This window comes from Aspergillus pseudonomiae (assembly GCF_009193645.1).
Source record: "Aspergillus pseudonomiae strain CBS 119388 unplaced genomic scaffold BDV37scaffold_70, whole genome shotgun sequence".
Lineage (NCBI taxonomy): Eukaryota > Fungi > Ascomycota > Eurotiomycetes > Eurotiales > Aspergillaceae > Aspergillus > Aspergillus pseudonomiae.
In genome coordinates, this window is record NW_022476062.1 from 92584 (window position 1) to 118714 (window position 26131).

A 26131-nucleotide genomic window follows, 5' to 3' on the forward strand; every position below is an offset into this window, starting at 1 on the left:
CAGCCTTTGATGATACTAGCCTAAAGCCTCCCGTCTGTAGAGCCGCGACCAACTTGGCGGCTGTTCCTGGAGAGAGTCATGAAGGTCCCCAGCAGGATACTAACCTAACCATCAGGCCTGCGAAATGATCATAGTTAGGTGACCTTGGGCTTTTCATCAATGAAACCACACTCTGGGCTCTTTTTCTACATATATTTTGCGCTTATATCGTATGTCCCGTACCAGGCAGCTATTACAATCCCTTCAAAGCTGGTACGAGCTATGTGGGATGTCAATTCCGATGGTTGCATCGCCACTTCTAGACCGCGAATCCAGTGGCAGGTTGTCTAGGTGTACATTGCTTTTCTCTACATCCTGTTGGTTTTGAGATGCCCACAAATGAATCATGAATTGGACGCTAGCAAACTGTAGTTTGAAGCATATTCGCATCGCGTTTTGAACAGGCTCATGAATTATGCGCATTTTGATCAAGCACGAAAGTGCTCAACGCTTCCAGCAAGGCTTTCTGGATCATATGTGTTAGTATATGAGTTGCCGTCGATCCTTACTCCTTCGTATGCTCTAAATTCGAAAACAAGCTGGGTACATATACGTACAAACGAAGGAAATTCATAAGATGGCTTGGATAATTGTGACCTGTACTGCCCAATAATCTATCTATTAATTCTAACACACACAATAATACATGAAGGCGCAAAACGACATGAATCAAACACTAGGAGAATGGCCTTTGATGCATAGTTCAATTCGAAAGGTCACGTCTGGAGCAATGAGACCGGGTGCTGATTACTTTAGTAGTTCCAGCACCTGGTTCGTGATATCAACCAAGGGAAACTGTGTTCTGTTCCCTGCCAGAGTCCCCGGAACTTTCTCGTCAAGGAAGAATTCAGTGACCGAGTACAAGCTGCCTCCAATCTCCACGTTGTCCACCGAAAATCCATTTCGAGAGGCATACACGTTGGGAACTGTTCCTACCATCTCGGCACTAGTCCACAGTCCATCAGCTGAACGGAGAACAGCCGTTCCATCCGTGGTGTCAGAGACCAGCAATACTGTGCCGTTGAATTGCTTTGGTAGAAGGATCCCATCCAGACTATTGCCGATTCTGGTCGCATTGCTGCCCTTCAGAGGTACGTGAACCTTGTGTCCCATTTCCTCTGTCATGTTAAACCGGTACAGCTGTCCATCCGAGCCATCCGTACCAAGCAGGATGTCGCCCCGGGCAGCAAGTCCCGACAGGCCAGGAACAGTTTGGTTGGGCTGAGGCTGCAAGTACCAAGGAATGGCAGTTGAGCCATTGGGACCAACCTTGATGATGCTCGCTGGGAAAGTGCCCACTACAAAGGTGTTGCCGTGGGCATCATGGGCAGCGTCTTGGTAGCCGCCATAAACACCATTCGTTACTTCGGTGAGGTTCTTTCTCCAGAGGACCTGACCATGACGGGGATCAACTTTCACCAGGAAATTATCGCCTGAGATATCTTGGCCTTGAGTGTCAAAGGCAGCCCCAGCATCGACGATGACTGAGAGTTGGCCTTGCGGGTCCACCACAACACCACTCATGTGAAGCACCGGGTCTCCAGAGAGCCCTGGAAGATGGATATTATCCACTACTTCCCTCTTGTAAGGATCATAAACTGCGACCGTGCTATTGTAGAGGGCACTACAAGCGTAACAACACATCATCAGTCCATGCCCAGCACTGAACAACGGCTCTTCCAGTAGCACGTACCTTAAGTAGACCAGACAGTCATTCTCATTGAAGTCAGCATGCTCCGGATACAATTGGTAGGCATTGACAGTTATGTTCCCCGTGAGAGGAGGGCATCCAGCCTCCGCAGCACCTGTGATAGGGTTAGCTACATGGTAAGGGGAAGCTATTAAGCTTTCTGTAAAAGGATTTACAGGAGGCACATCATAACAATGCTCTAGAGATTACATCCATTGCGCTTAGACTTACCGGGAGATAGAGTAGATGCGTTGGGCGTGTCAGTACCACTTGGGCTATGATTCCCGAGGTTGCCCAACACATCCGCGCCTTGGCTGTGATGAATACCTGGATTGTATATAGGCGTATTATTGTAGGAACGCAACCGTCCACTTCTGAAAGCAGATGCTGGGATCCTAGCGTGTGTGGGGGCAATATTGCACCCAAGTAGGAGCATCGAAAAGATGAATGATTGAAGTGACTCTCTCATGGTGGACATTGATTTGGGCAAATGGGTGAGGTATTGTCTTGAAAGCTGAGGATTTGTATAGAAAATTGGCCCAACCACACGATACCAGGTCCAACTTTATATGTGTGCCTGGCCACAGGCCAAATACAATGAATTTATGGACTCAGTGTCGCAATTCCAATTCCAGACCATCCTCAAGGTTGAGCATGCAACACGCCAAGCAAGGAACCTAACCCATATTTGCTGCTGGGCACTAGCTACACTGCAAGACCGTGGATCTAGAAGCTTGGAAACCACTAGTTAATGTTTAGTTATCCTGGTTTTCAATATGTGACTAAGCAATTTACATTCTCATGGCAAGGCTTGGGCGGCAATGGCTGAAAAACACGGGAAGCCGAAGATTATGATACTACCATGTTTAGCTCCACTGTCCTGAACCTTTAGTGGTGGTGGATATGTGTCTTACATCGTCTTTCATGTTAGAGGGGGTTAGTCTCATTGAAGTGATCAAAGCTAGTGGAAGAATACAGCCACCCTCAGTTGGGTCCATTGCTTTCTGGGTAAAGTAGATTCCTGACGTAGGCTGCCCTATTTGGCGGCTTGAGGCCAGGCTTTTCCAGACTCGGTATTCTTAACGTTGACAACAAAGTTAGATCTCAAGTGGATCTCATCAACTCAAAATGTTCATGAAACAGAGTGTGGCTGAGGTTGCATGAGGGACCCACCGAATGCGCGAATCCTTATACTCTTCCATAAACGCAGCACTTTCGCTTACAGAGCACCCGCGGAATGAACCCGCACTGAGTCCCGCTCACGCCATCTGAGAAGCACGGTTACAAACACGCCTCAGTCGAACTTCTCAAGTTTATTTCTTCACTTGGTGATCTCGATACGCTAAGAAGATACTGATGTCGCGTTTAAAACGCCTATCCTCTAACAATGCCACGTTGAAAGTAATAGGACGGCCCAAAACTCTGAGGTAGTGATCGACATGAGGGATACACAGTAGCAATTTAGGGCTCCTCTGTTCTTTCCCTTTACTAGCCTTTAGCCCAGGACGATTGTCTCGTCCAGTATAGCTTGATTAAAGCCCCTGTCTGTAGATCCTGTCGCAAAATAGACCACTTATTGTGTGCCAAGATCATCGCTATGATAATTTTGGGCTTACTAGTGGAAGGTCGATACAACTTGGTAAGCGAAGGATTTCTCAAATTGGGATATTCCTTGTTCTTCTGCTGTCTTCGCTTCGTAAGTTATACGGAGTGGATTCTTTCATGAAGGCTTGTCCATAGGGCCATCTACTAGTCGGTAAGATCAATGATCCTGTGCTTCTAATACCCATAACACCCATAACTAGCTGAACTCACTCCTGGACAATCCGTTTTAGCTCACCCAGGGTGGCCCAAGCAATGGCAAATGCCAGTGCCTCCGTGCTGGAAATCTGAAGCTATGTTCGTGAGCTTTAGCAATCGAGAGTCACCTTTGCTGTCTTATAACTCGGGTATAGGGTCTTTTCTGCAGCTCTGTGTGGGGGCGTCATGTCCCAGAAGTCCTTCACCTCAACCTGCGCAACGTTTGCCAGCCATATCTGGATAGTGTGGTCCTTTCCATGCTTTGCAGTCTTATCCAGCGCGGTCGTAGCTTGACCATCATCATTAGTCATGCTTAGGTGCTGAACATATGGGAATAAGATGTTTAATCTCCATGGCTTTGCCGGACTCCATAGACCGACTGCAGATTATCCTAAAGTAGCGTTTAGGGCAGAGGTCGTAAAGCAGGGATATTGATCTTAACCATAGGGTGATACATGGGCCATCGCCCGACCAGTTCGGCTACAAAAAGCCACAAAGCATCAATGTACCGGGCGTCAAACTTTGGTTTCCTTATTCAACCGGCACATATGCTGGTATTTGCTGATCAGAGTACACCAAATCAACCGTGTAGTACAATTACATAAAGCTCTATCTACATGATGGTTTTCATAGGGAACCTACAAACTTTCGAGTGCCCCGTTCAAACGCTGTATCCCCTAAATCGGTATACACACGGACAATACTGGTATTCCCAACCTGCTATTTAGTGCTGTTCATTTTCCTACTACAACAGTAGGTCTGTCATTTATTTCTCTGTCTATCCCATCCTCTCATCTTGTGCTCGACGAGCTCTACTTTGCCCAGCTTTGATTATTGCAACATGAAGACCAGTGTTATTTCTCTAATAGCTCTCGCTGCAGTTGCCACTGCTGCTGCTGTCCAACCAGGGGCTCACTCTAATACAAACGCCGTTCCCAACATTGTGGTCTCGCCCCCAGGGGACGGCAACGGAGCGATTGACAACACCGTCAGGCCGAATGATAACAACCGGCTGGGACAGTATTGGATGCAATACGGTGTAAGTCAAGCTCTCTTGGCGAACATACATCCCACAGCTAATAAGTGAAAGATTTGCGATACCAGGACACGCAAGACTACTTGCAAAATCCAGTCGATCCCGTCTGGGAAGCGTTGGGTTGGCTACAAGTGTCGTAATAAGGTGAGAGTGCTTCCCAAGAAATTTGCTCCTCAATATATGTATTAATCCTGGAAGTGCACGGAGGGATCCTGTCGGATTGATTCGACGCAGCCTGGGGAGCCCGCGGATTGCAGCGTTCCCAAGCAACAATACACCTCCTCCTGGTAGTGTCAACCTATGAATCCCCGGCTGGGGACATTGACTATCGGAAACTGTGTCTTGGGATATTGCATTTTCGCGAATCTTACTTGTTGGGATAGTTATCACCTTGAATATCGTGCAATACCGTACCACTCGCAGCTTGGATGATTTGAAGTACTCGTAATATCGTTGGAGGGCATTCTTAAATCTGTAAGCAAGAGCTGTTGATCAAGAATCTGAAGTAGGCCTCACGGAAAAGGGGGTTCGATGATTGAGACCCTGGCATTGTCATGTTTCAGGCCGTTTCAGGCTACAATGATCTGACCTAGAGGTGTTTCATCATCGTGAACGCTCGCCGTAGTATACACCACTGATAATTTCCAGGGTGACTCTTCGAGCCGTTTGCGTGCCAATGGCATGAGTACGAACGCTGAATATCTCCAAATGGACGAGTCGGACTTGATACTGTAAGGTCGACCGCTACTATATCCGCTACTGTAGCCAGGGCTATACGAGAGGTAGTCTTAATGTTGGTAGTTTAGTGAAATTGCCTTACATATTTTACTGGCTTTCGCAAACCCAAATCTGGGGAGGATTGGATCCATGAATCTGGACATTGTTCCTCCTGTTGATGGCTCAATTATCTCTAAGAGGTGATTGCCACCTTCATTATACTAGTTCCCACGGTAGCCTCCAAGGCCTTGTACCTATATTCCTGTCAAATTATACTTGTCCTATAGGCGCCATCCCCACGACCGCATCGAAGTAACATCAATGTCAAGCAATCGACAGGCCATGGATATTACCATGTCATGACCTACAAGTCAACCACCCATGCCAGACATCTTCCGGTATCGCTTTGCAGTCGCGGATCGAAAGCGCTTTCCGTATATGGCCATGCCCAATAATGTCACGGTAACTCCCAGGCTGATAAAGCCACAGGTGACGAACATCTTGGTCAAGCCGCTATGTTCCATCCAAGGACTGATGGCAAAGGGTATGCCAATGCTAAAAGCATTTCGAAGGAAAGCCACGCCCGTAAACGCATCACCTGTGATCTGTTCACGGGTTAGTGTGAATAGGCAGTGAGGGACAGTTCAAGATACGGCGAACCTCCATGTAACTATCGATGACGAGAGTTAGACATGCATCGCTGATACTGCCGAGCCCGAAGCCAAAGAGCGCACCACCGATACTGGGTAGAATCCAGTGCATGCCCTAAGTTCAATGCTAAGTATTAGAACTATGTGTCATGGTAGAAGCGGGATAGTCGTGCAAAGTCAACAGCGATCACCCGCCAGGAACTAGAGACGGGGGGCTCGTCTCTGCGAGACATACTTTGTCAATGGTTACTCCAAACATGACGAGACCACCACAGAGGGCAACTGCCGGGAGGTGTAGAATGTACAGACGCATCTCTGGCTCGTAGTATCCGGAATTCTGCCGAGAGAAATATTTGATTGACCAGTCTCCAAGGAAGCCGCCGTAAAACGAGCCGATCAAATTACCGACAAACGGACCAACACTCATGTAACCGATTTGCTCCGGGGTGAACTCATATGGCGGAAGGGGAAATACGAGAGCGATCACGCTTGAAAGGATTGTAAGCCATATCACTCCGCATGCATACTGCAGACCACAACAGAGGACTGCAGGGAATGTGAAAAGGATCTCGATGGGGCGATAGAAATATGGCCAGATCGGCTCCGGTGTGTAAGTTACCAAGGACAGTCTCTCTCCCCATGTCTTCATAGGAATGTTGTGATCTAATGGAGGGCTGCTCGCCCTACGCTGCTGAACTCTGGTGGCGTGTTTGAGAGGTGCCTTGTTGCCCGTCTCATCGGGTGGAATCTGCTGCGCAGGCCTAGCGGCAGGCGTGACTCCTTCAATGGTAGGGGTATACTTTGACTCTTCGTAGAAGACGATAAAAAGTACAAAGAGAACCGCATTGAAGATGCCCATAGTACGGTAGGACCATCGCCAACCCTGTCTTGTCGCTTGAGCCCCAGCAGCCATGGGGGTGAGAAAGCTCTAACACTATTTTAGTGCGGTGGATACAGGAGGTGATGAAGGGAGTCTCACCCCAATCATCATCATGGTCATGTATAACGCATTCATGCCACCACGGTGATGCACAAAGAAGAGATCTGCGATCTGATAGGAAGCGCTGTAAGCCCATGACGCTTGGGGAGTGATGGCAGGATAGCTCACGGTAATCTGGACTATAGCCTCATTCGTTGCCCCAGCGAGGCCCTGTAGGAGGTTGGTAACATATAGCTCTGCGAGGGTTTTGATTTCTGCTGCCCAAAAGGAGGTGACGAGCATCAACGCGGTCGACACTAGGTACACAGGTCTTCGGCCAAACTTCTTCGCGAACGGAATGAAAAACACGCATCCGACCGCGAGTCCGACGAAGTTGACTGACATAGCATTGTTTAGCTGTGGGTAAGTAACGTGTAAATCGACCACCATCAACTGCCAGAATATCTGTTGGATAGAGAGCCTACTCAGTGAAACCAGGTTAGGAGTTCATTCATGCTAAATATTATGTGGTGGGACCACAGACGCTGTAAAAACGAGACAGGTTACTGCTAGTACGAGCGTAAAATTGCATGCCTTGCGTGCAGTGCTCCAATTCTGTATCCTCTATCAGTGGACAACGTTCCTTTCCCGGAGGCTAGACTTACCAATGGCTCGTTAGGGTCACTGGACGGCAATGGACTGAGGACGATCTCTCGCCGTCCCTCAGCCTCGTCTCTGATCTCATCTATATGCAGGTCAGAAAGACTTTGGTGAGGGAAAAAAGGAATTCTTACCTCTGATAAGAAGAACAGTTCCTGGGGGGGTATCATGATCGGTTAGAGAGATGTCGGACGCGTCGCCTCCTGCCATCAATATCTGCTGCGGAATAGACGTGGTATCTACTGAAAGCCGAAGGGGTGTGCTGTTCGATCCCAGATTATCTCGAGGACAACCGCTTATGATAAACGATCTGGCCCATGGCTTTGCCGGTGGTTCTATCTTCCCCCCTTACCACCAGGACATGGCTGATAAGAGCTCGATATCACAAACGCGCGCATTGGAATGCGGGGAAGCCAATAGAGATCTGGGTCCGATAGCGCCCCCCAGCTTATGCATGTCTAGGCAGAGGTTAACAGAACTTACTTTGTGCAGGAACAGACCTCGGACAGCTGGCACTGGGTCGACCTGCCTAAAGGGGAATCGGCTCAGCGATTTGTCTCAAATAAATCATCCTGAGGTATTCTTCCATTTGTTGTTTACGCCGAGTTCGCAAGGTTTGAGATAAACCGCAGTATCATGCGCCTTGATACAGGTCGGCGCGCTACTTCGGCATCTACGGTATACACGAAAGCCGTACTCGACTGATAAAGGCTTCTGCGTACAAGAAGATCGGTTCCAGGGAACGGTAATCTCGTGCACCAGTTAACAATTTCAGTCTTGAACCTCGGATCCGATGGCCAGCAAAGCCTCCTTGATCCTATACGAAACACAAGATGGTAGCTCATTTCCTTTCCATGGTATCCGAGACCATACTGGCGAACATAGTATACTTACTACTCTCCCATCTAGATCCGCCGTCCGTATCGGCGGTCGCTCAGACGATAACTCTTTCGTTCGTTGGAGATCCTCTCATCCGATGGTTGCGTCCTAGTGCAGCCCCCTGGTCGACGCAAGAGCATGAGACGAACAAATGGCAATATCGTCGTGTACAACAAGCAATATTAGAAGGCATCGTGCTCCGATCTACATCAGCGCCACAGCTGGCACAGGAATTTCCGGCATGTAGCCAGCAAAAGGGTCTCCCAGCCTCTCTCGGCGAAATCAATTCTGGGCATGACGGGCCCGACGCGGGAACAGTGGCTTTATTATTTCCCCCAAAAAACCAACAAACCTGGAAATGGAACAAGATAGCCCTCGCCGTGAAACTGTGGTTTCTGAGCTGGTTAGATCCAGTCTCAGACAACGGAGCAGACGAAAAGGTATGTGACTATCGTTCCACCCCTTTCAAGAGATCGAATTCGTTCTTCTAAGCCTTTGCAGCGCGTCGACATCTTGCTCGATGCACATGACACGGCGCTGAAGCGGATCACAACCCGATACAATATTCCAGACCCTTGGTATTTAGAAGTCGTAGCAGTCCATCCCACCCTCCAGGGGCGAGGTTTGGGCAAGATTATGATGGAGCGCGTCTTGGACTATGTGGGCCATACGCCCATTGTTCTGGAATGTACAGCTGAGCAGAATTTGGGATTTTACACCACACTTGGGTTTGAAGTCGTCGAGAAGGTCGAGTTGGCCGACAATGGCGGAGCCGTCAGTTGCTGGTTTATGCTACGGCGAGCAAATGCCATTTCACAGTAAGTACCAACGGCAGACACGCTCAGCTAGAGAAGTCCAATCTCCATTCCACGAGCCAAAGCGAGTTCGTGGGCATTTGCCATGTCATGATGGTGTACCCACCACTCCTCAAGAACCTCTAATAATAGCTCGAAATCTCTCTCGAATCCATGTGGATGGCCATACGTGGATAGACAACATCGAAGTACATCTTTTAATTCAGGTTGCGCATTGATGATGTCCGTCTGTAGCCCTGCGATAAAGGCGGGATATTTGATCGCGTTGAAAATCAACGACCCGGCGCCCTCTGTTTCCGTAAACGCTCTACGAATGGCGTCCAGGTGGCTCACAATTCGGGAGACAAGAACAGTAGTGGACGGTAAGGTCAGGCTGCTGGCACCGTTCGGTTGCACGGTCGATCCGGTTAACGCTCCATTGGGTTGTGGAACTAGAAGTAGGTGGTTATATCTGATAGCCAACAACCCGGCTAGTCGATATGCCTCCCACAGCTGGTGCTGCGATAGACTACCCGGGCTACCGGGCCAGTTCCAAAAGTCCTCCTCAGTAGCCCCGTGGCCGATACACGAGATAATATCTAACAACGACCTGGGCAGGCCACTGACCACCTCAACCTCGTCACCGAGGGGGTGCTGCAAGGAAGTTCGGTCGCGACAATGTTGTCGCCAGAAGCCAAGAGAGGTGCTGCGGCCAACAGTAAACGTTGGTAGATCCATGACTCCCATCACTTCCAATAAATGTCTCCGGAATTCTGTTCGCTCGCCAGGACCATATAATCCATGTGCCTGAAGAAGTCCGTACATTCCATGCAAGTGCATCGTCCATGGCATGGCATGCATAAGCTATAATATAACCTGCTGTTAGCGCGGCATAAAATATTGGTAGATACAACAACGTACCCCAATGCTGCAGAGCAGCAAGCCGGCCGTAAAGGTCCCATCCTCCAGGTATGTCGCATTGCTTGACAGTTCTGTGCGGAACAAATTCAAAGCTACATCGAAATGCTCATAAAAGCGAGGCTGCACATTTGGTGTGAGAGAAGCCTGGAGTGCTACACATATTGCGTATAAGGAGCTTGACTGTTGAGACAAGATCGGCAGCCTGGATTGGAGGAGATTCCGCGCATCGTTGACCGAGGTCGAATGGAGGACATTGATTCCGGACGAACGAAACTCTTGAAACAATCGATCTTGTTCGTTCAATCGTACGTCGGCAGTCTGTTCGGCTCCTGTTTCTACCTTAGTCTGGAGCTATCAAGAAGAAAAACGCGACCGGTGCATGTCCAACGGCCTGCCCTACCTGGCTTGAGATGAGAAGAATCCGCCTCGGCCTTACCATTGGCGACTTTGGCAGGTTTTCGGCGCCTTTCTCGACTCAGATCGCGCCGTCTGCCCTTGACTCGAGGAGGAATAGAAGCCTCCACTGGCTCTTCGGCGCCCGTGAATCGGCCACGCGACGCAATGCCCGATCCCCACCGCAGCCTTATCTCGTATCCCTCACAGGGCACTCCACGGCTACTGCACGCTTTGCAGGCTGGTCGGGCTCGGTCGCATTTCCTCCTGACCCGTTTGCAGGTCCAACATCCGTTGTAAGACCGATGGCGCGGGGTCGACATGCCGAACAAGGAACTTGTAATGATCAGGATCAGTTGCGATCAAGAGATTCTGGCTTAAAACCGCGCAGGAAGCGAGGCAACACAAGGATTGTGGGGCCGGCGATTATCGTCAAGTGTGGAGTCTCTTTTTATCAAGCCGCGTGGAGTCCATTTGGACTTTGGCGTCCACCTTCCTGATCGGGTTTAGAACCTGAGGCCTCCACTTTTCGTCGTCTATCACGTTCAAGTCGAGAACGTCTGCATTTGGGGCTGCTGTATGAATGACTTGAAGAGATCGTCGGGGTTACTGTGGCTGTTATTATTAGTATCAAATAAATAGTGTGTAGTAGCGATTAGTATCAGCATGATGCTTACTAGCCAGATACATATATCTCTCTAACCCTAAGTAACAACAAGCACCCAGCAACAGTATGTCATTCAGATCACCCGTCTCGAAATGCTCCATCATCCTCCCATCCCTCGGAAGACTGAAAGGCTTCGAATATGCCAATGGCGTGCAACAGTATTGTGGTATACCTTATGCTTCGCTTGAGAAACGGTGGACTCGATCGCAGTTGATGACGCAGTGGCCCAACAACTACCACGATGGAACAAAACTCGGGTATGACCACAGCTGAAGCTCTGGCGGAACTCAATGGCTGATTGCACACGCGTTGTAGAAGCGACTGTCCCCGACCGAAGATTGAAGGAGATGACTCGGACGATCTCGTACCGGTGCCTCCAACGGCGCATTTAGGAGAACCTCGAACGGACGAGTTGTCGGGGCTCGTCATGAACATCGTCTTGCCGTGTGCCCCCGGATCGCAAAGGTTTCCGGTCATGGTGTATGTCCATGGGGGTTCATTACTGTATGGAGGTGCGAACCTGCCGATCTTTGATGGCGTCAATCTCGTTTCCCTCAGTATGGAAATCGGTATGCCCATTGTCTACGTCAACTTCAACTATCGGGTCGGATTAGGTGGCTTTCTTGCCAGTGCAGCAATCCAGCAAGAGCTCCAGCAGGATGGCCATCAAGGCTGTGGGAACTTCGGATTCACTGACCAGCAAGTGGCCTTCGAATGGGTTCAACGTTACATTGGCAGTCTCGGGGGCAATTCTGATCGGGTGACTGCGGTCGGAGAGTCTGCGGGCGGCATATCCATCAGCAATCAGATGTTAGCTGCTCGTCCTCCAGTATTTCACCGTGCGGTCTGCATGTCCGGGCTCTCTGTCTCGATTCCAGCCTGGTCAATGGAGCAACACGAGGAGCTGTTCCGGGCTGTCTGCCGTCATTTCGATATAGATCCATCACGATCAGACGTGCTGGACTGTCTGCGGCACATACCTCAGCAGGAACTAGCCAATGCAACGCCCATAATACAAGGTGTTTTGTCAGGTACCGGGAATCCATGCCTCGATGGTTGGTTTCATGAGCGGGATCCGCTTGAGATACACGAGCCACCGCAGTGGGTAGAAGCGTTGATGATAGGAGACACCTACCACGAAGGGATTATCTTCCACTTAAATCTACTGAACGACAATTTTGCAGGTATTCGAGAGATACTAAATCAACACATGCCCCTGGAGGAAACGGATAAAGTCTTAGCTGAGTATGAGATACAACCGGACCTACCTCAGGATGTCCTCCTCAGCCGGGTTGAACACATGTGCGGTGATGCAATTTTCAAGATTCCCAACTATGCTACAGTGGTTGCCAGTGTCCCTTCTGCGCAGGAAAAAGCGGTATTTGCATATCACTTTGACCAGCGTTCACGACTGAGAAACGCACTTGAGGGGACCGCGTATCACGCCCATGAACTTCTTTATCTGTTTGGCAACTTGGACAATGAGCTCTCTCGCGAAGAGCGGGAGATGGCGAGGAATTTTGCTGAAGCTTGGATCAGATTCACGTACAGCTATTCACCCTGGGAAGGCTCGGAACGACACTGGAAAGTATGGGGTCCCGAGTCAATCCAAGCTGTAAAAAGTGAAGAGGATGACGAGGAAGCTCGGTCATACTCGCGTATGAAAAGGCTTCTGGCGATGGATAATGGAGATACTTGGAGACGATGGCTCAACGGAGTAGACGCCTTGGTCAACAAGCGTATGAATTTGGGGAAGAACTATAGTTCATAGTGTTTGAATCGAGGTGCCCAACCGAGACAGTATTCATCATAGCACACATGCAGTCATTTTCTATCCTGTCTGAAGTCAGACTGCGATTTGCAGTATGTACAAATGTATGCTGCTATACATTGTCTCCTCGATATAGGAAAAGATAATCAAATAATATTCATTTTAGACCGTGTCTGGGTACAGCGGTTAATGGGTAACTTAGAGACGCAATCTGTATCCAGAGTTACAAATTTGAGGCCCGGTCATCGACGGCTCGTGTCAGCCCTGCTTTCTTCAGTCTCCCTTCAGTTAGCAGCATCTGCTCTGGGAACCAAGACAGAGAATCAGATCTCACATGGTCCGTTCGGTCGCTGGCCAACAACATCTGTGCCACTGCTGTTCCACTTAGCCAGGCTTGCACCATACCTTCTCCACTAAATCCGCAGCAGGCCCACTGAGCACCACGCTCCTTTGTTGCTTCTGCACTATAACCCACAGATGAAGGTAGCTGTCCAACCCAGGGAAGGCCATCACTACTAAATCCCATGTTTCCCGTCCACATCTGCTCCACGCAAGGACCGTCAACCTGACCCCAATTTTCATGGCCGAACACCGCACTCAACGCACCGGACAGGTGAATATCACAAGGCAGGCTCAGCTCTGAGTCAGTTGCGATACCCAGATCGCCAAGCCCACCGTTGCGACCTTGAGCAAAGCCACCACCCAGCATCATCTTTTTACCTGAGTCTCCTCCAGGGGGTAATTGTGTCAGGTAGTCGAAACCACGGTCGTAGTTAAAGAGCCACGAATGTTCTGTAGCTTGACAGATAAAAGTGGAGCCCGGGTTTTGGGCAGACATTTGCCCTCGAACTGGGTAAACGTGGCCCCTTAGCTCGGGGACAAGATGTCCAACATGAGCATTCGTACAGTGGATAACATGCCGAGCATGCAGGGTTCCTCTCGGTGTCTCTACGGCATACCGCAAAGGTGAGGTGCCATCGGTCGAGACTTTGGTCGCTGGTGTGTTGGTTTCGAGTAGGAAGTTTGCTGGATGCTTTTGTCGCAACCTTGCTAACAAACCGGTGACCAGTTTATAAGGCCATAGGGCTCCGGCTGGTCCTGCAACAACCCCAATGGCATGAGGGAGGCACCATTCCTGAGATCTATTGTCAACCTCCAAGCAGTATTGTAGCAGTATATGGAAGTAACAAACCTTGGGGACCTCGCTCTTGTCAAGAAGTTTCCACTCGGCTGCTTCTGCAGGCATACATGTTTTGAACCGTGTGATACATTGCACTGCTTGACGCCATCTTTCCTCGTCGAAGTGCACACTAAGAAACTCGACCTTTCGAGCCTGGGTTTCTTTTGTCAATCCATACTTGTCCGCTACCTCCAATATCGACTTCAGATGGGCCAGCCGGAACCGTGTCAATGCCTTTGCCGCTTCCAGCCCATAGAGGGCTTCCCAGTCAGTAAACTCTTCAGCTGTCTCCAGAATATGACCTCCATTGCGACCCGTCGCGCCAGTGCAAGTGTCTCGGGCCTCCAGCATGACAACTGCGGGTCTCGTATTGATCACTGCAAGCTGATCATTTTCCTCCAACAGGGTGCGTGCAATTGAAGCACCTGTAATGCCGGAACCAATAATTACAACATCAGCCTCTTGAGGCAATTCCCGTGATTGCATACTGGCCAGCTCCGGGTGTGGATCTTTCAGCCAAAACGATGAAGTGCTCTCGCCGAGTGGCCCTGGTATTCCTGGATCGGCGAGAACACGGTGAAGGGCATCCTGCCTGTCCTTGAGGGGAATGCCGGGGTCGGTGAGGAGGGCCTGTACGAATGCCATAATAAAAAGTCCTGAAAATAGGGACCACAGAAAATGATGCAGACTCAGTAGAAGCCGCGGAGAAGAGGCAAGGCGTTAGTGAATATAACGCTATGTAGGGAAGCCCCAGTATATCATATGGAGAACGATGTTGTATATTTCATCTCTCGTACTCAAATCCCACATCTACTCTCGGACCATTCACGGCGGCTCGCGAATACCGCGGCAGTGTAACGGCATCTCATTTTGGAGTAATACTATCGGTCGAGATACTTCACCGTCCGCTATCTAGCGTCAACCTGCCTGTCTGGACATGTTGGTACTCCCAGTGGGGTGAAGAGCCCAGCTGCCGCCCATCGCTGCCGGGGCATATTATAGGCGTCGACCTTCCGCTTATAGCTAGTGAAGATCTCGTATGGATTGATCTCGGCATTATGCAATGTGCCAAACATCCGCGTCACTGCAGGCGCCCTCGACAAGTGTATAAAATCGGAGATTAAGAGAAAGGGTTATGAATTCAATATCACCATTTTTGACTTCGATTCAAAGGATCTGTCAAGAGCAGCTACAATGACTTTATCAAAGCCCGCGGACTCCCCTGGCAATTCCTTCTACCCCAATAGCCCACCCATGCGGCGTCCAGGGCTGTCATTTGTTTATCGTCTAGAATGCAACATTGATCCTGAGGAAATCAACGTCGGGGCGCCTCATGGGGCTGGAGTGACGCGAAGTATTGCGAATATTGTCGGCGGCAGCTTTAGAGGACCATCGATATCAGGGATAGTCCTTCCGGGCGGAGCAGACTGGGCAACGGTCATTGAAGGGACCCACGTAAGTAAGCTTATCATACTCCAGGATCCACCCAGTGAAGCTCATACGATCTTTCAGTCCATGACTCTTGATGCACATTACACGATAAAAACCGACGATGGCTGTTATCTTTACGTCCGAGCACATGGTCTCTACCGTCCTGGCCCGGGCACAGAGTATGCGAAACAGGTCGCGAAGGACCCAGCCCTACGACCCCCTCCCACTGTGACCCAAGACGATGTAGAGTTCTTCTCACACCTGCGAATCGAAACCGGACCAGGAAAGTACAATTGGTTGAACGGCTTAGTGTGTGTTGGAGTTATGAGCTGTGAGAATGATCGCATCCTGATCGATGCCTATCACTTGACCAATTTCGAGGGTTCTGAGCCAGAGGACGTGATGGCACGTAGGAACGCCTGTTAAGCAATAGACCACTATCAGGAACCAACTTCCAACGCGTTATCAAGAATTGCCTTCGCATCTCCTCAGATAAGCTAGTAATCGATAAACCGAGGTATAACCATCCTAATGTGGAAGGTAGACGCGCCTCAGCCGGCAGAGCATTGTAAACGTCTCCTCACGCGGAGCAACTTGGCACTAGGGCCATTCGGATATATAGATTGGCTTGGCCCGGCGCATGTACCCTCACCTCCCTCACATTGACTAACAGAGATGACTGGAATGACGGCAACAGAGAACAACTGGGAGGCCAAGGTGGCGGAGAAGCGCAAACAATTGGAACTACAGATTCCCCAAGATTGGCGTTTGAATGCCACATTTTTGTCCAAGCTCCCATCAAATGGCCACCTCCTAGAAGTGGACATCCCACGCCACAGTGGACTCCTCACAGAGGAGGAGCTGGATATCACAGAAGAGTACACTGCGACACAGCTGCTGCAAAGGCTTGCCTGGGGCGAGGTAACCTCGCTGGCAGTCACTACGGCTTTTTGCAAACGCGCAGCCATAGCCCAGCAACTAGTAAGTACAATTGGCCCGGTTACTGTCGTGTAGGTGACACATAATAATACTAGCGTCTTAAAGACCTCATGCTTGACAGAATACTTTTTCGACAGAGCGCTTGAGCGTGCTCAATACCTGGATGATTATCTGAAGCGAGAAAAACGGGTCATGGGCCCGTTACACGGCTTACCGATCAGTCTCAAAGATAGCTTCTGCGTCAAGGGCGTTCTGAGTACGGTGGGATATGTCTCATTCTTAGATAACTCGCCAGCAGAAACCAACTCTGCTCTGGTCGATCTGCTGCTTGACTTAGGTGCGGTTCTTTATGTCAAGACCAATATTCCGCAGACAATGATGGTCAGTGTATCTCCAGAGTCCTCAATTGGCTTATCTAACGTTCTATGCTTAGACGGGTGATTCAGACAATAATATTTACGGTCGTACATTAAACCCGCACAATATAAGCCTGACCGCCGGAGGCTCCTCCGGTGGTGAAGGAGCTCTCGTTGCCTTCCGGGGCTCGATCCTCGGCATCGGAACTGATATCGCAGGCTCAATCAGAATTCCGTCGCTGTGTTGCGGTGTTTATGGATTCAAGCCCACCGCAGATCGCATTCCGTTCGGTGGACAGGTGTCCGGGGCAATTGAGGGAGTCCCCGGCATAAAGCCAGCGGCCGGACCACTGGCTCAGTCGTTAGATGACATTGAGATGTTCATGTCAACTGTGCTCAAAGCTGAGCCCTGGCGATATGACGTGACTGCAATTGGGTCACCCTGGGTGACGACACTCAACTTGCCCTCATTATTAACGATCGGAGTCCTCGGTGAAGATCCTCAATTCCCAATTCATCCTCCTGTCCGCCGCGCAATGGAGTCAGCAATCGCGGCACTAGGCAAGAAAGGACACAGAATAGTGCGCCTGGAACATGACCCTGCACGGGGCGTGGCATATGCGAGTCGTCTAGCCTTTCAGTATTTCACGTATGGGCCACATATCGATCACGTCGAAGCCAGTGGGGAGCCGTTGGTGGCATCAGTGGCAAAGTTAGCTAATCCAATGTTCACTGGGCCATTTCCTGTGGACCAGGAAGGAGCCTTTGAGAAAATTGAGGGACTCTATAACGCACGAAAGGATTACGCTGAAGCATGGCGCAGGACATGGGTCCAATACGGCATAGATGTTCTTCTAACACCTGGAGCCCAGAATACGGCCACGCCGCATGACACATATGGATGGCCACCGTACACGGTCATCTGGAACCTTCTGGATGTGAGTTCATAACTATGTACGCTGAACACCTCCCTCTAACTCTTTCCAGTATCCTGCATGCATTGTGCCGTACAGCAAAGCTTCGAAGGTGCTTGATCCAGATCCTATGCCAGTACATGATGGAGTTCAGCCGAGCTGTAGGTTTCCACCACACAGGCCAGCAGACAATTATTATCCTAACCTATTCTAGATGAACCTGACTCCGTTGATGGAGCCCCATGTGCTCTTCAAATCGTAACGCCCCGGCACCAAGATGAGAAATGCCTTCTCTTTTCCAGGCTGATCGACAGAGACATCCGTTAACTCGCTAGCCTTTTAACGGATATCATGAGTGATCAGAGGTTGCAACAGGAGCCAGGAATACAATAGTGTCTAGACACAGTCTCTCTGTCAGATAATGTACATACATTAAAAATGCACCGTGTTGTCATTGTGTGGGCATGCTAGTAAATGCATGCCACAGTCCATCATCACAGGGCTCATTTATCTCGGTGGGCTATCCCCGTTTGATCTTTGTCGGAAAGACGGAGGACGAACCTTGAGTGTAATCTGCGCCGCATTGGGTGGTCCTATGCATAGTTTTGCTAAGCCCAAACCCGGAAAAGAGACTCTGTGGGTGATTTGAAAGCTGTCGGCCGACTCTTCGTGCCCCGATGTTGCCGCAAATACCAATCCCTAACGGTCTCATTGTGCCATTCAGAGCTGCCTTATGCCAACGTGACAGCACTCCCCATATCACGGAGCTTGCCATCTCGGTCACAACTAGTGCAAGCTGACTATGTTGCGGGAAACAAGTGATGCATGAAAGTTGCAGCTCAGCATAGGCCTGTTCTATCTCGATATGTGCCTCATGGACGAGAAGCCTTGATAGAGGTTACGCCCTTTGGGTCGCGTTTTTCTTCTTCGGGCGGGTAGTGTTCCCGTCCGAAGTTGGGGCGAGTCGGGCGCCTTCATCCGATGATCTCGATCGTGTCGTCGCTGTGGTCTTTGTCGGGATTGCTTTGAGCATTGAAGAGCTCTATATTGGGTGGCTGCTCCGGGAGCTGCGTCTTCCGTGTGGTCTTGGAGGTCCTCTGGGATTGGTTCGAGGATGGCGTGAGCATTCTAGGTGACTTTGAGATGACGCGCGCAGACTTCTTAGCAGGCGATGCTGCTCTTTTGGCTTCCTTTGACAAGGTCCGATCGACAGAATTCATGCTACCCATGGGTAGGAGAAACAGCCGGTAAGCTGCAGCGCATGCCAAGTAAAATTCAGGTAATCTAGAAATATCGAATGTACGCTCCCGTAACGAGCATGCCGTGAGATAGAGGCCCTTTCCAAGCAACATAGCCAAAATTACTTGAATGCTCGACACAGAATCCCACATCCGACACACTCGTTCTATGCAGTCAATAATGCAGGCAAGCTTGGTTTCATAGTAGGGAAAGCGGCTATAACAGGCCTGTAACAGCAAGCGACCCCAGGCAAAGGGAACTCTTGTTTGACAATCATACTCGAATATATCTTGTGCGGTAGGGTTGGTGAACTTCTGCCATCCTTTGCGAAGGCACGCCTGGCAAGCATTGCTATCAAGATGGTGTCTGGTATCTTCAATGGCCGTACAGTGAAAAAAGCCCGAACACTCGTCAACAAATACATTCAGCCGGTTAACCCAGAATGGGCCAAGGTTCCCATCGTCGTTATACGGATCCTTTTTAAGCCACCGCGACCAAGAATCCAGGATATCCTGTCCATGCGCCGCCGTGCCCAAAAAGTACTCCCTGTGTTCCACTCTGCAGAAACAGTTGGGTTTGCACCGCAAATTTCGGAGTTCGGCGTGTGCTAGTTTCTCGAGGAGTCTGTAGTCTCGCAATGCAGGACTTTGTTTGGCGCTCCACTTCCGTAGCTGACATTGTTTCTGATGTTGTTGGGTGCGCACTTTCACATTTCCAGAGTGTCCAATTTTATAGTAAGGGCTCTGGGCGGATGGATCATGGAAAATGTATGCATATCCTTTCTTGGATTCTCTCTCTTGGGCCCCGCTCCACCCGCAGATTACATCGCGGATAGCGAGTATAATATCCTCAGTGCTATACGAATCTGAGATACGTTCCGGCCCAATTTGCCGGTGCTCCAATCCATGATCGGAAACGTCCGTCCTTGGCGTCTCTTGCTGACTTACCAAAGAGAATGGGGACGCTGATCCATGCATTTCAAGGTCTGATGAATCAGCTGAGTCAGTTTGCGCAATATTTGCAGACGTCAAATCGGGGACTAGCCCATTGGTTTGGGCTTGACCGGTCGTCGTTGGAACATCCACATGTGTCGCCACTAAAGATACCCCATCATCCGGCTCGTCATCCAAGATTTCTATATAGGGTGCGTTTGACGGAATCCATGCCGGTCGTTCCGGGGAGGTCTGACTAGAACCTGACATGGAGTTTGAACCATTGAGTGCCTTCGTTCCTCGGGAGCAATGCTCCAAGAGCGATCGCTGTGGGTTTCGGTTCAAATTCTCTTTAGTCCCTTCACGAAGGTAGGCTTGTACTGTCTGGTTTCTGGGTGGGATAGACGCGGGTGGTGATTGGCTCTGTCGCGGCCGCTCTCTCGCTTGCCGTCGAGCCACTACAGCTCGCGTGGGACTCTCGTCCACAGGATGAGCAACGGAGTCGCTTTCATCGTCCGAGGACTTTCCGATCAGATCTGGGGAAAGGTCAGGGAACCGTCCAACCATATTGGAGTGCGGATCGGAGCGCAACGGAGTGGAGAAGGCCATTTGTCGATTAAGCAGTATCGCGCGAGGCGTAAATTAGTAACTTACTAGTAGTATCACCGCGACAACGGCATATCGGTGCTTATTATATCCACGAAGCGACCAGCCGCACGTAATTCCCAGAAGACCCTATATTGTAGCCTAGGCAGGGCCCTGCTCTGCTAGCAGGCTGTGCCGTTCACGGACCTTGCGTGATAGCAAGGGTCCTGGCATGTTTACTGGCAGGATATGGCTTGGAGCATGGTTGTCGAGATCACGGGGCAGTAGTTCAGACACTGGTCGCATATTGTTGCATGCGCACTTTGCCTGTTCGGAGCCCCGGCGCATATACTGCATTGACTCGCTGTGGCTGAGCTTTGGTATGTCACAACCCGAAGAACAAAAAGCAGTGCAATTGGAGAGATCAACAAGTCCTTGATGCTAGACCCGAATAGGCACGTTTGCGAGTCATGCTCTGTTTGCAACATTTGTCTTTCATGGGAGCCTGAGGCAATAGGAAGTTTTCGTCTCACACCCTTTTAGTTGTTCTGTCCGCCTTTTGGTTGATTATCCTATTTTTAGTTCTTCTCCTCTTCTGTTTTTTTTTTTTTTTTTTTTTTTTTTTTTTTTTTTTTTTTTTTTTTTTTTTTTTTTTTTTTTTTTTTTTTTTTTTTTTTTTTTCTTTTTTTCATTTTCTTGTTGCTCAACTCCTGTCAGTCTCGATACGAAAGGTAGTAAATATAGCACACCTCCGACTGGACAAGAGACAATATGGTTAAAGTATGTAAGGTTACCCTATACCTGACTAGTTCTCTATTTTTTTTCCCCCGTTTTCCATACTTTGTCGTTCCTTTTCTTTTTATTCCTTTTTTTTTCCCTTTCCCCAGTTTCAGGGTCAACTTCCAGCCACCGGGAACGAGGTAGGGCTCAGCCACTGTGACTGGACCCTTGGGTCGAATCTCGGTTCTCGATCCGCTAAGCGCTTTAATCGGATCCACAAGCAGAAATCTCCTTAGTAGTACCGACGGTCACTATGGAGTACTTCAACTAAAGTATTAGGAATTACTAGCAGCAGAAAGAAAGATCGGGATCACCCGGTCCCATCCGAATAGATGTACACAGAAAGCTTCTGATACGCCGTCAGGGCAAGTGGATCTCTTCAGGGTCGTCTCCATTGCCAAATATGTATTTCTAATGCAGTTCTATTTACATCGCTCATGGTTTCGTCGTGGAACCATATCTCGTAAGGGAAAAGGCTGGTGTCACCGGACAACCACGCCGCGGGATGTAACATAACCACGGAAGGTCTCCGATATCAGTGCGACCAGTTGGAACCTATCACAATTGCCACGCCGCTGCGAGGGGTAGAGGGGCCCACGGCAACAAGGGAAGCTCCCCGCGAGAATTTAGTTAACCCAGGAGTAACTAAGCACGGGAACCTCAAAGGGCTCGGCAGTGCAAGTCGCATTGAAGAACTCATCATGCACGCAGTTCAAGGTGAAATCGGTGCTGCCGGAGTAGGTAATCTTGCTACCATTGGCACACTCCAGCGCATGGCCACCGCCCAACACGTAGTCCATATGACCAGTCGATGTCGCCTCGTTAGAGCTGCCGTAGAACGAGACGATCCGGCCCAGGCTGCGGTCTGCATATCCGCAGTTGGACTCACCATGTGCAATGTCGTGAATCCGGTAGCCGATGTAGGTATCACCGCAGTGCAGGCCATCCTCAAAATCGATCGCCAGTGTCTGGGGAGGGCCGTAGCCCCAGGGCTGGTAGTTGGGCATGCCTGTATAGCACACGTTGACCATGGTGCCATTGCACGTGTCCGGGTTGGGCTCGCACCAGTCCCGGCCACAGAGACAGCCCTTCGCATTCTTGTCGACCTCGCTGTGGATGCAATCCAAGCTATGGGAGCCATTGAACCAGTGGAAGTTGTCGACCGTCCATGTCGGAATGGGACATCCTTCGGGAGGGGTAATAGAGCGAGGAGTGAGGGATCGCGTCTCGACAGACCGAGCGGTCGCCGAGGCGGAGAATGCCAACAGGCTGGTTAGGATGGTCGAGAACATGGTTCAGCGAGGGTGGTGACTTGAGAGGAGTGAGAGGCGGCGCAGGATGAGAGTCTGTGGTGAGCGATCAGGGCACCTTTTATAGACATCCATGGTAGCATTGAATCTTCCGCGACGAAAATCTAGACGTCGAGAGCGAGTGGCTCGAGCGAGTGGGCTGAATTTTGCGGGATGCAAGTCAGCCCGCTGGACCCTCTCCCGCTGAGACCGAACGAATAAAGGAAAAGGGGCGCGAGACAGTTGTCTTTGGGTCGCCCAAACCATTGGCGCGACCGCGGCGAATGCCGGGTCTTGGCAGTGGGATCACATCTGGTCCATCAGCACCAAGCTTGGTCACAATTATCTCAGCATCGCCAACACCTTCACGTCCTGCACCGAGACTCCAAACTGAACTCCAATACGAGGTCCATGCCGTGACATCCGTCTAGCTGCAGTAGCGGTGGGATTGTCGTTCGATGCAACGACCATATTCCCGAAGAGACTGAGTGTTACAGGTTCATTCTAAATTTAGCGCCAGGTCTCTGAGCTGCAGCATGCGGCCTGTTAACCCTGTGGTGCAAACCTCCGTCTGGCACAAACTACTCGTAACATCGTGTGGCTACAGTTGGGGCATTGGGTCTGCCACATTCCGCCATGAGATGAGAAGAGCCCTCTGAAGTCGTTCGTACCGGTCTGCGATTGGTTTCTCTCCTGAAGTAGATCTGAATGGGGATCCTCCAGTGACGTTCCGCGGTGGGAGTATCAGACAGGGAAACTTCTCGCAGTGGCCAGGCAATTGTCCGCGCGGGGCTCGCAACCTGTTATCCTTGGCTGCCCTGCGTACGGACGATAGCCAAGGATCCAGACTGACTAATCAGTCCTGGTTCGAAGTGCTTCTGAAGCAAAGCAACGATTTCTTTCAAACGACGGGCTTGCGCTGCCAGGGCCAGTGACGTCATGATTCATCATGTCAGGCAACCCTAAGAAGAGGAAGCGACTCTTCTCTTCTACTTCCCATTTTCCTTCTCTTCTGTCGCCTTCCCCCTTTTGGCTTTGCTTTTCTGATGTGCGACCGGGGTAGATTAGTACAGTCTCACGCTCGCCATTCACTCGCGGGCAATCCTGCCCTAGGGACATTTCTGGTACGTCCGAACCTTTCACCAGGCGAACTGTCCCACCGATCGCTCATTGTACGAGAAGTGTGGACACAGCTAGACCAGATACTATGCAGGCATCCGAGTGTCAAGTTTTAGAGAAGGGGCGCAATACTGACACGGAGATCCAACGAAGTAGTGGTCGACCAAAGCATCTATCTAGTCACGCTCTCTTGACGGGGAACGACACGCCAGATGGAGGAACATAATTTCCATCGTGATCTGCTCCATGATCTACTGAAAGTGATGCGATCGCTGGACGAGTCGCATGCCAAAGGCCTATTTGATTTGCTGCGAGCGGATTCGTCCGTAGAGCAACTTCGGTCTTACATTGACAGGACGTTTGATGAACTCCAGGGCTTCGATCACAATGACGAAACCATCAGTAGTCTTGAACGTCTCCGGGAGAGGCTGGATGTGCCTAGTGGAGCGCCACCGTCTCGGCCCACGGTTATGGATCTTAATTATCTGTGTGATATAACACCCTTCCGCGTCCCCGCCAAACCCTGGACGACGGTGACGAACGACGACAATCTAGTGTCCCATCTAGTATCCTTGTATTTCACGTGGGATTATCCCTTCTATGCTTTCGTTGATCAAAAAGCGTTCATTCGCCATATGACCCTCGGAAACGTCGACTCCGACCTTTGTAGCCCGTTCCTCGTCAACGCTCTTCTCGCAAACGCATGCGTAGGGACTCTTTTGCTCCTCTCCCTGGCATGTGACGGATGATACTAACGTCACAGCATGGAACAGTATTATTCGCAGTACTCTGAAGCGTACGTGGTGCCGGGGGACGTTGCCAGCAAAGGACGCAATTTCCTGGCCGAGGCGGAACGATATCTCCCAAGCCATCAACTAGAAAAGGGTGGCGGGATCCGGCTGGCGTCATTGCAAGGGGCATTGCTCCTATATGAGAGGTAGGTGGCCATTCCCCCTTGCGAGAAGGATGCGGAGGGTAAACGTGACCGTCCATTGTATGGGCACCAGATACGCCATGTCGGGAGAGGACGATCTCGGCTATACGATGCTCAATCTTGCGATCGAGATGGCGGAGGCACTGGGCATAATCAACCGGGAGCCGCTCAATCTCAGCAAATTGCAGCTGTCCGACGAAATGATCACATCGGTGCAGCGAACGGCGTGGGGGGTGTTCCAGGTCGACACGTAGGTACCTCCCACCTCATGGTTGTCGGTGTTTCCCAGCCCTTTTGAACCCGCGACACTAATGTCGCCGTGACCACAGGGTAGTTCATACCAACTTTTTGAAGCCGAGCCGGGTCTCCAGCGTCAGTCTCGACCGTATTGACCCGAACGAGACCGGTGCCGGGGAGCTCTGGGTTCCGTATCCGACCGACAAAAGGCCCCGACAGTCATGGCTCGGCCAATATTTCGATGAAGCCTGCAAGCTCTCGTATCTTGCCCGTGATATCTCGCGCCACCTCTACCATGAGACCACCACCGGGACGGATCAATTTCGACAGAAACAAGTGTTCTTCAATAAGCTCCGCCAGTGGGAGCGTGCCCTCCCCGATAACTTCCAGGTGTTTAAGAGTCCCCCGCCGCATGTGCTCCTGCTAAGGTTCGTCGCTCGTCTGTCACCCCTGCCCCCACCGTTTACTGAACCGGTGAACTGCTGGCTTTAGGATGCGGTATCATGTACTCATTATTGGCCTGGCGCGGGATGGCTTCGGCGTCCAGTCATTCTTCCTGGGGTCCCAGGAGCAACAACGCACAATGGATGAATCCGCCAACGCAATCAGTCTGGCATCCGCACGGGAGATTTCGGCTCTGGCACGGATTCATCGGGAGGAATATGGTATGGAGCGCGCCCATCAGTTCGCTACCTATGCGATGATGCTTGCGCTCTTCACCATGCTCGACGACCCTTCCTTTGACGTCCTCAGCCACGACTTCCTATCGCTCACGAGTGCATTCTCCATCACAGCCAGTCGGTCCCAAGTGGGCCGTTATCTGTTCCACATCTTCCGCCAGTCTGTTCGATCCCGAAACCAAGAGGAGCGGGTCCTGCAGTCGGACGCAGTCTCAGATGAGGTGAAGGAGCTCTTTGGACGTCACTCTTGGTCCCAGTTACCGGATCGATGGGGCGACTATGCCGACGGACTCGAACGGTATCGGGGAAGCTTCTCGAGCGGGTCATGGAACTACACGGCCTCCGGGGTCCGTGACATGCTGGAAAAGTACGAACGGCTGAGTCTGGGGAACCGCGACAGTTCCCGCCCGCGTCGGCCGTCCTCGCTCAACGCCGGCTGGGAGCCTTGATCGATTCTTTTGATGCCTCTGTAGTCATCCCCTTTCTCCCTTGTCCATGGTTCATCTGTAGTCACATTGATCAGTCCTCCATGGTGTGCCATCCCTGAGCAACCTAGGCTTTGCCTGTACAGACATGTATC

The 26131-nt window shown here is 50.6% G+C and overlaps 12 protein-coding genes across 12 annotated transcripts; 6 read left to right on the plus strand and 6 right to left on the minus strand.

Annotated features, from left to right (window-relative positions):
* Positions 1 to 786: 786 nt before the first annotated feature.
* On the minus strand, positions 787 to 2198 carry BDV37DRAFT_296558 (uncharacterized protein; the record flags this gene model as incomplete). Its single annotated transcript, XM_032090143.1, has 3 exons — positions 787 to 1648; positions 1733 to 1844; positions 1961 to 2198. The coding sequence occupies 3 exons, from the start codon at positions 2196 to 2198 to the stop codon at positions 787 to 789; spliced, it is 1212 nt and encodes a 403-aa protein (XP_031938313.1).
* Positions 2199 to 4370: 2172 nt separating this feature from the next.
* On the plus strand, positions 4371 to 4705 carry BDV37DRAFT_286095 (uncharacterized protein; the record flags this gene model as incomplete). Its single annotated transcript, XM_032087855.1, has 2 exons — positions 4371 to 4568; positions 4634 to 4705. 2 exons carry the CDS (start codon positions 4371 to 4373, stop codon positions 4703 to 4705), a joined length of 270 nt encoding a protein of 89 aa, XP_031938314.1.
* Positions 4706 to 5653: 948 nt separating this feature from the next.
* Positions 5654 to 7721, minus strand: BDV37DRAFT_286096 (putative MFS transporter; the record flags this gene model as incomplete). Its single annotated transcript, XM_032087856.1, has 7 exons — positions 5654 to 5887; positions 5943 to 6047; positions 6168 to 6860; positions 6912 to 7332; positions 7396 to 7466; positions 7517 to 7596; positions 7646 to 7721. The coding sequence occupies 7 exons, from the start codon at positions 7719 to 7721 to the stop codon at positions 5654 to 5656; spliced, it is 1680 nt and encodes a 559-aa protein (XP_031938315.1).
* A 623-nt stretch (positions 7722 to 8344) lies between these two features.
* On the plus strand, positions 8345 to 9212 carry BDV37DRAFT_286097 (GNAT family N-acetyltransferase; the record flags this gene model as incomplete). The annotated part of the gene is made up of 2 exons (XM_032087857.1): positions 8345 to 8830; positions 8892 to 9212. 2 exons carry the CDS (start codon positions 8345 to 8347, stop codon positions 9210 to 9212), a joined length of 807 nt encoding a protein of 268 aa, XP_031938316.1.
* Positions 9059 to 11206, minus strand: BDV37DRAFT_193560 (Zn(II)2Cys6 transcription factor domain-containing protein). Its single transcript, XM_032079712.1, has 3 exons — positions 10506 to 11206; positions 10106 to 10434; positions 9059 to 10048 (listed from the first exon to the last, which is right to left on the minus strand). The coding sequence occupies exons 1-3, from the start codon at positions 10819 to 10821 to the stop codon at positions 9236 to 9238; spliced, it is 1458 nt and encodes a 485-aa protein (XP_031938317.1). The 5' UTR covers positions 10822 to 11206; the 3' UTR covers positions 9059 to 9235.
* Positions 11207 to 11231: 25 nt separating this feature from the next.
* BDV37DRAFT_274005 (Alpha/Beta hydrolase protein) lies at positions 11232 to 12936 on the plus strand (the record flags this gene model as incomplete). Its single annotated transcript, XM_032085153.1, has 2 exons — positions 11232 to 11422; positions 11481 to 12936. The coding sequence occupies 2 exons, from the start codon at positions 11232 to 11234 to the stop codon at positions 12934 to 12936; spliced, it is 1647 nt and encodes a 548-aa protein (XP_031938318.1).
* A 223-nt stretch (positions 12937 to 13159) lies between these two features.
* BDV37DRAFT_274006 (NAD(P)/FAD-dependent oxidoreductase) lies at positions 13160 to 14761 on the minus strand (the record flags this gene model as incomplete). Its single annotated transcript, XM_032085154.1, has 2 exons — positions 13160 to 14071; positions 14129 to 14761. The coding sequence occupies 2 exons, from the start codon at positions 14759 to 14761 to the stop codon at positions 13160 to 13162; spliced, it is 1545 nt and encodes a 514-aa protein (XP_031938319.1).
* A 549-nt stretch (positions 14762 to 15310) lies between these two features.
* BDV37DRAFT_286101 (DUF3237 domain-containing protein) lies at positions 15311 to 15973 on the plus strand (the record flags this gene model as incomplete). Its single annotated transcript, XM_032087858.1, has 2 exons — positions 15311 to 15571; positions 15629 to 15973. 2 exons carry the CDS (start codon positions 15311 to 15313, stop codon positions 15971 to 15973), a joined length of 606 nt encoding a protein of 201 aa, XP_031938320.1.
* A 249-nt stretch (positions 15974 to 16222) lies between these two features.
* gmdB (general amidase GmdB) lies at positions 16223 to 18083 on the plus strand (the record flags this gene model as incomplete). Its single annotated transcript, XM_032087859.1, has 5 exons — positions 16223 to 16528; positions 16592 to 16867; positions 16920 to 17780; positions 17830 to 17917; positions 17971 to 18083. The coding sequence occupies 5 exons, from the start codon at positions 16223 to 16225 to the stop codon at positions 18081 to 18083; spliced, it is 1644 nt and encodes a 547-aa protein (XP_031938321.1).
* Positions 18084 to 18127: 44 nt separating this feature from the next.
* Positions 18128 to 20911, minus strand: BDV37DRAFT_256265 (GIY-YIG nuclease family protein). Its single transcript, XM_032082816.1, has one exon. The coding sequence runs from the start codon at positions 20534 to 20536 to the stop codon at positions 18731 to 18733; it is 1806 nt and encodes a 601-aa protein (XP_031938322.1). The 5' UTR covers positions 20537 to 20911; the 3' UTR covers positions 18128 to 18730.
* Positions 20912 to 21618: 707 nt separating this feature from the next.
* Positions 21619 to 23284, minus strand: BDV37DRAFT_193817 (uncharacterized protein). Its single transcript, XM_032079714.1, has one exon. It carries the CDS (start codon positions 22582 to 22584, stop codon positions 21919 to 21921), a length of 666 nt encoding a protein of 221 aa, XP_031938323.1. The 5' UTR covers positions 22585 to 23284; the 3' UTR covers positions 21619 to 21918.
* Positions 23285 to 23912: 628 nt separating this feature from the next.
* Positions 23913 to 26000, plus strand: BDV37DRAFT_286105 (transcription factor domain-containing protein; the record flags this gene model as incomplete). The annotated part of the gene is made up of 5 exons (XM_032087860.1): positions 23913 to 24407; positions 24474 to 24637; positions 24708 to 24884; positions 24964 to 25299; positions 25364 to 26000. 5 exons carry the CDS (start codon positions 23913 to 23915, stop codon positions 25998 to 26000), a joined length of 1809 nt encoding a protein of 602 aa, XP_031938324.1.
* Between the last annotated feature and the right edge of the window lie 131 nt (positions 26001 to 26131).

Bases quoted from the DNA above. Each gene is read 5' to 3' on its own strand.
- BDV37DRAFT_193560 (XM_032079712.1), bottom strand. From the start codon at position 10,821: ATGTCGACCCCGCGCCATCGGTCTTACAACGGATGTTGGACCTGCAAA. The intron at 10,435-10,505 runs GTAGGGCAGGCC...AGGTAGAAACAG, and splicing joins TTCTTCTCATCTCAAGCCAG to GAGCCGAACAGACTGCCGAC. The intron at 10,049-10,105 runs GTACGTTGTTGT...GTTATATTATAG, and splicing joins TGCTGCTCTGCAGCATTGGG to CTTATGCATGCCATGCCATG.
- BDV37DRAFT_256265 (XM_032082816.1), bottom strand. From the start codon at position 20,536: ATGGCCTTCTCCACTCCGTTGCGCTCCGATCCGCACTCCAATATGGTT.
- BDV37DRAFT_193817 (XM_032079714.1), bottom strand. From the start codon at position 22,584: ATGTTCTCGACCATCCTAACCAGCCTGTTGGCATTCTCCGCCTCGGCG.